Source organism: Dendrobium catenatum, unplaced genomic scaffold (assembly GCF_001605985.2).
Source record: "Dendrobium catenatum unplaced genomic scaffold, ASM160598v2 fragScaff_scaffold_1056, whole genome shotgun sequence".
Taxonomy (NCBI): domain Eukaryota; kingdom Viridiplantae; phylum Streptophyta; class Magnoliopsida; order Asparagales; family Orchidaceae; genus Dendrobium; species Dendrobium catenatum.
In genome coordinates this window covers 9,081,538-9,091,743 of record NW_021319518.1, presented here as the reverse complement: position 1 = coordinate 9,091,743, position 10,206 = coordinate 9,081,538, and the positions used below count along the sequence as shown (strand labels likewise).

The window sequence follows — 10,206 nt, the reverse complement described above, 5'->3', positions numbered from 1 at the left end:
AAGTTGTCCCAAATAAAATTTAAATGTATTTCTGTGCTATTAATGGATCATATATGCTTATGTCAATATCATGTTACTCATAAATGAATTTGGCTGGAGGAAAGAAAAGAATATTTAATACTAGTTTTTAATTAATGAGCACATAATATATTTAAAATAATTATTTGTTTAATTAAATATAATATTATTAATCTATATTACTACTTATTATGTTATTATAATTATATATATTGGAACCGGCCCTGCACCTAAAATTGGGCCAAATTTGTGATGCAAACCCATCTCCCACGCATCAGCTCATGTTGTCCCAGAAAAACTACTTTCAGATGTTCTAGAGGGCCTTCAGATGCCATAGCTTAGCCCACATAGCCCACAAGCGTCAATCGATCAAGCTAGGACATGCTAATTAGATTAATCATGCCAAAAAGTTTACTAAAACCAAAATTTGAAACAAACAGACAGATTAAGCTCAAGGTTTCTTACAATGTGCTTACAACAAACATGTTAGTATCTGCCACTTAATAATGACATAAAAATGATAAATAAGAATTTTTAAGCATAAATTTGAATCAATGGATGAAAAAAGAGGCTTCCAACAAGTAGAATAAATTTTGAATGCATTATTTATTATGCCTAAAAAAAGCTTTAAAGGGCTGTTTGGTTTGAGCATTTTGGGTGCGAAGTAAATGAAATGCAAGAATTTTTATTTTTTGGGTATTTTGTTTGATGTAAAGTAAAAGGAATGTAAAATTTTGAAGGAATAGGAATCCCTTGAAATTTTCATTTACGACGTATTCAAAACAACTCCTCAAAACCCACCACATTCTCTCTCCTCCCTTATGTGTTTCATGAAACACACACGCCCTTTTGCTCCTGCGAGGTCGCGAGTTCCACCTCTTTCTTCTTCGAGCTCATGATTTCACAGAGAGAAGTACCCTTGCCACAACAACTGTCCAGAAAACTTCGATTAGATTCCGTTTCCCTTTGAGCTCTGCTAGGGTTTGAGCTCCTTAGCCGCTGTTTTGCTCCCGCCGCCTTGCGCCTCTTCAGCCTGGGAGGGTTTCTTCCCTCCCCTCCATGGCTTCTTCCAAACCAGGTTTTCCTCCCCTACCTGGCTCCTCTGTGTTAGGCTCTCCAGCAGGTTTATCGTATGCTGCAAATGTCTCGGCCCCGGTCAACGTGACAGCCCCTTTCCCGGTCTCTTTTCACTCCCCAGGTCAGAAACTTTCCTTCAACTCTGGAGATCTTGTTGAGGGCAAAGAAATCTGGAACTCCGCCCTGATCGGCTACTCGCTTGGTCCCCGACCTTATTACGAGAGGTTGCTCAAAGCCATGCAAAAGCTTTGGCCTCTCAAAGGTTCCATGACTCTTCTGTCTTTGGCGGACGGCTTTTTCCTCTTGAAGTTCACATCTCCTGAAGACCTTGAATCTGTCTTATCTGGCGGTCCCTGGTTCATTCTGGGCAAACCTTTCATCCTTCAGAGATGGTCGCCGAAGTTTAAACCCAAACGCGATGAAGCTACGCCTATTCCTATTTGGATCAAAATAGTGGATTTTCCGCTTGCGCTTTGGACTATGATTGGTGTCTCCAGAATCGCCAGTTACATAGGTATTCCTATCTCTGTTGACTCTCTCACGGCCAGCAGAACTAGGCTTACGTTCGCCAGGGTATGTGTTCTCATTTCTAAAGAATCTGCTCTTCCTGATGAAATTCCTTTGGAAATAGATGGTGAAGATATGATTTTGAAAGTTTTATATGACTGGAAACCGGATAAATGTGAAGGGTGCGGTTCGTTAATTCACCCTTTTTCTCTGTGTCCCAAGAATCCTAATCCTCAGCCTATGCTCCCGCCCAAACCACAGAAAACCAGAGGACGTAGTTTCTCCCGAGCACGTTCTTCGCGACCTCATCGTTCTAAATCCAAGGTGCCTTCCCCTAAACCTCCACTTGCTGATTCTACGCAAAATCCTCCTCTTCTTACTCACATACATTCCTCTTCTCCCGATAAAACGGCTTCGAACCAGCTCGCGCCGGTTTTATCACCTCCAAAAAACCCCCCGATCCCGAACCTTAATATTCCCACTGAAGATATTTCTTCATCTGAGAATCTGATAACCCCCAAAACCTTACAAAATCCAGTCATTCCTTTGCTTAACAAATTTGCCACTTTGCAATCGGATGATTGCAGCACCTCCAATACTGTTGACTTAAGTTCTGAGAACGAAATCGTGCTCTCAAAACTAGTGGAAGATCCGCCAGATTTGAGAAATCTGGGATCCAAGCAGCCACAAACTAGATCATCGGTCCAAGTAGGAAAAAGTCCCAAGAAGTCAAAGCCTCCGAAAGGGAAATCGGCCAAGAAGGCCAAAGGATCATCGTCCTAATGTCCTTGCCTTCTTTTGCCAGTTGGAATGTTCGTGGGTTTAACAGCCCAGACAAAGTTCGTCTCTGTAAATCCTTGATCACCTCTCATGATCTTAAACTTCTCTGTATTTTAGAAGCAAAAATTTCTGCTTCTTCTCTGCAAGATCCTTGGTTTATTAATTCTCATGTCCTCTTTGAGAATGAAGGTAGCTGCAATAATTTTTTGGAATCTAATCCGGGTAGGATTTGGTTGAAATGGGACTCGAAGACAATCTCGTTTTCTCAAATTTCTTCTTCATCTCAACTTATTCATGGGATCCTCTCTATGGGATCTTTCCCTCCTATGTATATTTCTGTTGTTTATGCCTCTAATAATATTGAAGAACGGAAAAGCTTGTGGAAACAATTATCTGATGCTACCCCTCCTCGGGATCAGCCTTGGGTAATTCTTGGTGACTTCAATTGCTGCAGATTTGTTAATGAAAAAGCTGGGGGAACTTCTCTTTCCACTAGCCGTTTGGGGGAGCTGAATAACCTTGTTTTTAACTGTGGGGTTCATGATCTTTCTTCCACTGGACTTTTCTACACTTGGTATAATCAAAGGGTGGATACTCCTATACACATCAAGCTTGATAGAGTTTTGGTTAACTCAGCATTTCTGGATTACTTACCCTCTGCGTACTACAAAGTTGAACCTCCCATGGGATCAGACCACTCTCCTTTAGTTCTAAAATCTTCTACGGATAAGCCTATATCTGCTAGGTTTATGTTTAAGAACTACTGGATCAATATGGATGGTTTTTGGGATGAGGTGCTCAAGGCTTTTTCTTCTAGATCTCCTAGAAGTCCCTTGGCATCTTTTTACCACAGCTTGCACACCCTTAAAGGGGCTCTTAGAAATCGGAATTGGGCTTCTTCCTCTTTTCTATCCTCTGCAATCCAAGAGCTTAAAAACAAACAACTCTCTTGTTTACTTGAGATTCAATCGAATCCTCTAGATTTGGAGCTTAATAACTCTTTAAAAGTTGTCAATGATGATCTTGCTGATGCTCAAAGGAATTGGTCATCCTGGATTGCTCAAAGAGCTAAGGCTCGTTGGCTCACGCATGGTGAAGAGGATTTGGGTTTCTTGTATGCCAAAATTAGAAGCAGACACAATAGGAATTGCATTAATGAGATTTCTACGAATGATGGGATCTTCACCTCATTTATAGATATCTCTAAAGCTCTTGTTACTCATTTTAAGGATTTGTACAACACCTCGGCACCATCTTTTGATTTGCCTCTAAATATTCCTGCCGGAAATGTTGTTCCAACGCATATGCACAGTATGTTGGTGGCCCCTTTAACCTTTGAGGAGGTTAAAAATGCTGTTTTTGATGGGAAAGTGTCTTCTGCCCCAGGCCCGGATGGTTATTCTTATGCTTTTTACAGGAATACTTGGCATATTCTTGGTCCACAGCTTTTCAACGCCATTAATCACTTTTTCACTACTGCTTCTCTTCCTAGAGGGGTTAAGGCGTGTGCTATAACTCTTATACCGAAATGCTCACATGCTTCTAGCATTAATGATTATAGGCCTATCTCACTTTGCAATGTATTTTATAAGATTGTGGCTAAAATCATTGCGGAGAGATTTAAAAAGGTGCTCCCCTTCATCATTCATGATAGTCAATCTGGTTTTATTGCAAACAGATGCTCCACAGATAACATCATTCTAGCCTCTGAAATTCTTAGGGATTTTAAAAGTTCCCACAAGCGGTTTTGTGCAAAACTTGATATCAGGAAAGCTTTTGATTCTGTTTCGAGGGAATTCCTGCTTACTAGGATGTTACAGAAAGGTTTTCCTCCCGCCTTTGTTTCATGGATAAAAGCCTGTATATCTGATGTTTACTTCTCCATATGTCTGAATGGATCACTTGAGGGGTTCTTTAATTCTACCTCTGGGCTCCGACAGGGATGTCCTCTATCTCCTTTATTATTCTATGTTGTGATGGACGGGCTTTCAAATATTTTGAACAGAAACTCTATTTTTAAAGGGATTGCTTATAAAGACGTACATATCAATCACCTTATGTATGCTGACGACTTACTGGTGTTTGGGGAGTCTACCAAAGATAATGCTGAGACTCTTAAATCTTGCTTGATGGATTTTAGCTCTTATTCTGGACTTTTTATTAATGAAGCCAAAAGTTCTATACTTTTCTCTCACAATGATATTTTGGCCCAATTCATCTCTGACACTCTTGGTATTCACCAAATCAACACCTCCCTTACTTATTTGGGTCTCCCCATTTCTTCTAAAAGACTTAAAAATACTCACTTCCAACCACTCCTGAGCAAAATTTCTGCTCTACTTGATGGTTGGAAAATCAAGTTTCTTTCCTTTGCAGGTAGAGTGCAATTTATTAAGTTCACCGTGACAAACACTATTGCCTACTGGATTAGAGGTGCGATTATACCCAAGTCTTGTTGTGCTTATATCAATAAGATTTGCTCAAGATTCTTGTTTCACAGTAATATTCATGAGAAAAAATTGCACCTTATTGCTTGGGCTAAAGTCACTTTGCCTAAGCACTATGGCGGGTTGGGCATTCCATCAATTGAAGCTTTATACCATGGGGTTTTTTGCTCTTTCATTGGCAGATTTTATAATGCTCAAAACCTTTTATGTAGCTGGTATAAATCCAAATTTATTTCTCCTTGGAAGAATCCTCCGGTCACTGCTTCCAAATTTTGGAAGAAAATTAATGCCACTGCTGCCAAAATCAGGGGTTATATCACCTTCACTGTGTCTAATGCTTGCAATTTTTCTTTTCTTTGGGACCCATGGTTTAAAGACATGATTCTTGCTGAGCAATTTGTGATTCCAAACTTAGAGGAGAAACTTGTGAAGGATTTTATTGCTAATGACACATGGAACTTTCCCCCTAATACTCCTTCGAATCTAACTGCTGCTATTGCGGGTTTGAACTTGAATGTGGTGTCTGCTATACTTTGGAATGGCTCTAACAACTGGAAATTTAAGGATTTCATTGAACATTTTCATTCTCATCTCACTCAGGTGGATTGGTTTGGGTTTGTTTGGCATAAGAAACACTCTCTTCGTTATGCCTGCTATGCCTGGATGGCTTTGATTGGTAAACTTAAAACTACGGACAACTTAATTTTTAGGGGAATTCAAGTTGATCCTCAATGCTTTCTCTGCTCCAGTTCTGCTGAGAGCCATGCTCACTTGTTTTTTGAGTGTGACTTCTCTTTTAATATTCTCAAGTACATCCTACCTGATTTTAAAGTTTTTCTGCTGAGACCTAACTTATTTCAGGCTTTTGAATTTATTGCTCAGCATGAATTTTATTCTAGTACTGAGAAGGATTTTTGTTGCTTAACTGTGAGCTGTATTGTTTACCACCTATGGCGTGAGAGGAATAGCCGTAGATTCTCAAATATTAGAATCAATCCGGTTAAATTGATTTGCAATATCACTGCTGCCATTCGTTTAAAGATTGCTAAATGGAAAAACAAAGAAATGCTTTTGATAAGGTTTACGGGTATCTAATCTCACCGTTTCTCCTGATTGTTTCATGTTTCTGGAATATCAATGCTGATTGCCCATCTACCTATTGCTGCTGCTACGGATGTCTTGGTGTTTTGGGAGTTTCGCTAGCTTCTGCTGATATTTTCACGTTATTTCAGACCTGGGAAGATCATTTTGGGGCCTTGGCTGTTGCTCTTTTTATGCCAGGTCCGGTTCGCTTTTTTGAAGAACATGGTGCTCATTTCTTGGGTTTACTGCTTTGGCATTTTTGCTCCCGTGGGATACTACAGCTGGGCGCTATCTTACAATTGGACAATGATGTGAAGAACCAGATCTTTAGCTGCCCTGGACGGCCTGCCTGGCAACCGGGCGGGTATTTCTCTCTTTCCGCAGGATGGCTCTGTGACGGTCATCTTCTTGATAATTGGCAACTGGAGCCCCTGCTGTGCCGCTGTGGGTTTATTTTGATGGCTTAATCTGATGCATTTGTTCTGGTTCTTTTATTTATACTGAGTCTTCTTTTTGTAACTTCCCAGCTGTGGTATCCTCCACGGCTTTGCCGCTTGTTCTTGCTGTTTTTTCTTTTGCTATCTTCCCTACAGGTTTTCTGTTTTTCTGTAAATAAATATAATATATAGGTAATTGATTAAATTTTAAATTACTAATCTCATAATAAATCTATGACAAAATTTTAGTCATAAGATTTTTTTTTTTTAACGTGTAATTATATCAATTATTGACGCATTCAAATTCCAATTGATGAAGCGAAAATAAAGTCCCTCAACAACATAATAAAACAAGTATATTTCTCTTCAATGACTTAGGCTTCGTTTGGGAAGGCTTTCTTGTTGCTTCTTAAAGCAGCTTTCTAGTACAAAAATTTTAATTATTGAACTAGAAAGCTGCTTTAAGAAGCAGCAAGAAAGTCGTCCCAAACGAAGCCTTAATGTGTAGTTTTATCCAATCATAAGATTTTGAGTTCAAGGTCTACTAATATTTATTTTTATGTGAATTTATGATTAAATTCGCTCCAAATCTTTTGAAATAAAAAAGATTGTAAATAAATTCATAATAATTTATGAGGTCCTAAAGCCCAAGCAAGTCTGACCTCATAACATATTTCAAGTAAGGTCATTGTCATGTCTTGCTCCTTTAATGCATTTTAAGTAGTAAATTTTTATTTTTTACTTAGCATTGTTCTAATAATTCATATGAATTTAAATGTAATTCCATTAAAAAATTAATTATTAGGACAATCAAAAGGCCATAACTTAAAAAAATTTAGCTTGATAAGACTTTATAAATTTAATAATTATTTATTCTCAAATAAAGTGAATAATTATCTTGAGACAGTTTTTTTAATGTTTCTTGACACAACTTTCTAATAAAAAAATTTTAAATTAATTTTATATACTAAAAAACTATTTTAAGAAATAAACAAAAAAGTCATCACAAACCAAGCCTTAAGTTATAAGAATATAAAGAACATTCATTAATAGAAAAGAATAAATTTTAAATATTGAATTAAAATTATTTATGAGTAAGGGTTTATTTGAGATGGTTATAATTTTTTTATAAAGATAATTAAAAACCTATTATTGAAAAAATAAAATTTTAGAAGTTATGAAAAATAGCTTTTTAGTAAAAATAAAAAATAAAAACAACAAAAAATAATAATCAATATAAACTATGATTGAGATTTAAAAAGAAAATAATGAGAAAGTTATCCCAATAAATCCTAATTATTTTCACTTCTAATATCTCATTTATCGCTTTTTTCTCTTAAATTTCTATCTTTTTTTATGATCTCTAACTTAATTGTTTATAAGATTTTTTTTTCTTTGAAAAAAAATAGAAAGAGATAAATAATGATAAAAATAAATAAATATTATTCTTTAAGACTTTGTGTTAAGTAACATAATTGTCACATAATTTATTTTATTTTTTTAATTAAAATTATGAGATATGACTTTTTGAATTAATTTCAATCACATTATCATAAAATTTCAACAGTTCTGTAGCAAATAGAAGAAGAACTTAAAAACAAAACAATGAAGAGAGAGAGAGAGAGAGAGAAACACAGAGAAAGCATTCAGAAGCCAATTAAATCACCGTTCATCATCATCACAACGGTCCAAAATGATCCACGAAGCAGAAGACCAGATCAGAAGATATCGAGGATATCAAGAATGAAGCCATTGCAGAGAGGGCAATTTCCTCTACTCACCCAAAGCTCCCTTGAACAGAGACGACAGAATGTATGGCCGCAGGGGATAAAGGCCGCGCCTTTATTCCTTACCTTACAGACGCAGCACACAGACGCAAATTCCCCGTCGTTTTCCAATAAATTTCCTTCCTTCCCTTCTTGTTCTTGTTCTTGTTCTCCTTCCAATTCGTCCTCGTCCGCCAGTAGCGCCATTAGCGATAGCTTCACGGGCATCTCGGTCTCTTCGTGCTCATCGTGGATGATTTCTCTCAGTGTTTTTGCCATGCTGGTTTCGTTGGGGACGCGAGAGCTGGGATTGGAGCTTCGGTTGTTGATCCTCTCCATTGTAGGTAGCGATCGATCGGGATCTGAGAATTTCTAAATCCAGAAGTGATTTGTTTACTTAAGAGGAAGATCGGTTTCTAGGGTTTGATTTATTCGCTCTCTCTCTCTCTAATGGGGAATGGGGCAGTTCATATAGGGCCATAGGCACGGAAAAAAAAAATTTTTTTTGTTCAATTTATTCTCGCTAAATTTACATTTTTAATATTTTTTATTTTTTTATGTTATCTTATAATACTTATGATGATATATACCCCTTATACTATTATACTATAAAATAAATTTTGAATAAAAGGTCCTATATGACCAAAAATTATTAAATTCAGTCAACAAAGGACATTCATAGGCAAATGAGAATGCGTCATGTCATTTTTTTACTGTGTATCACTGCTGTGTACTACTCAGTATCATCAAATTTCTCCTATATGATTCATGATTTTGAAACGGGAAAAGGACATTCATAGGCAAATGAGAATGCGTCATGTCATTTTTTTACTGTGTATCACTGCTGTGTACTACTCAGTATCATCAAATTTCTCCTATATGACACATGATTTTGAAACGGGATACCTTGATAAAGATTATATTATGTAGTGACTAAAATTGTTTACTTATTATTATTATTATTATTAAAAAATAAATGATCAAATTATATTATAACTTATTTAAATTATTTGTTTTTTTTTTCTTATTTATTAGTATGATTACCCTATTTTTATTAATTAATCTAAAATATATTATTAAAAAGTTATAATTTTCTTAAAATCAAAATGAGTTATCATATTAGGTTCAGGTCGTTCGAGTTGTTATCGGGTCAGATTTAGGTCTTTTTTGACGTTTATCAAACAAGACGGATTTGAATTGATAGAATTTTGATAGGACCAACTTAAAGCCATACCCGAACCGGACCCAACTCGTTTTGACACCCAACCTTTCATAACTAACGCTGCTCACGTAGAGGGAAATTATTGGGTTCGGACACCGGACGATGTCCGGAGCCCAATGAAAATGCGCCACATCACCTCATACTCGGTATTGAGCTCTGAATGAGCTCGGTACTTCACAGTACCGAGTTCAATATTACTGGGTACTGTGAAGTACCAAATGGTAAGCTGTGTCCAATGTCCGAACCCAATAATCTCTCCCACGTAGAAGCCTATTCTATCTCTAAAAACAAAGCCTTCTCTCCTCTCCAAACCCCGAAGCAAACTGCAACATAGAGGAGAAGATCGCTAACAAAGATGAACAACTAGAGAAAAGAAGAAGAGAACGAGATATATATTTCTCTCCCTCTGATAACAAATATCGATCAAAGACTCACATTCATCCTATCTTTGATTATTCAACGTGAAGAAAAATCTCTGCAACTGTCATATCTTTCGTCTGCTCAGACGATTCTGCCTCCCTCCATTGAGATCTTTTGATCCGAGCCTTAGGAGAGCTTTCGTCTGCTTTGTCATCGACATTATTTTAATAAGCTCAGCCCCATATTTTAAATTCCTCCAAAAGGGAACTCTATAGTAGTGGTCGATTTCCATACGGGTAAGTATTTTTTCTTCCACCAGCAAGCAACCATGCATACACTACCAGAAGATAATATAAACTATATAAGTGAGCAATCATAAGCATAAGGTAAAACAAAAATTGTAGGAATGTCCAATGGACACCTAAATGCTAAGGTTTGCAAGTGTTGTTCCAGGACTTAAAAGAAATTCATTGAATACCGGTGGAACATCCTACCGGCGGTTAAACTAG

General features: G+C 37.0%; 1 protein-coding gene across 1 annotated transcript; it reads right to left on the bottom strand.

Moving 5' to 3' along the window:
* Positions 1-7,998: 7,998 nt before the first annotated feature.
* LOC110105611 lies at positions 7,999-8,596 on the bottom strand. Its single transcript, XM_020835187.2, has one exon. It carries the CDS (start codon positions 8,452-8,454, stop codon positions 8,068-8,070), a length of 387 nt encoding a protein of 128 aa, XP_020690846.1. The 5' UTR covers positions 8,455-8,596; the 3' UTR covers positions 7,999-8,067.
* Positions 8,597-10,206: the final 1,610 nt, after the last annotated feature.

What these genes read in the sequence shown, in the direction of transcription:
- LOC110105611 (XM_020835187.2), bottom strand. Translation starts at nt 8,454, where the DNA reads ATGGAGAGGATCAACAACCGAAGCTCCAATCCCAGCTCTCGCGTCCCC.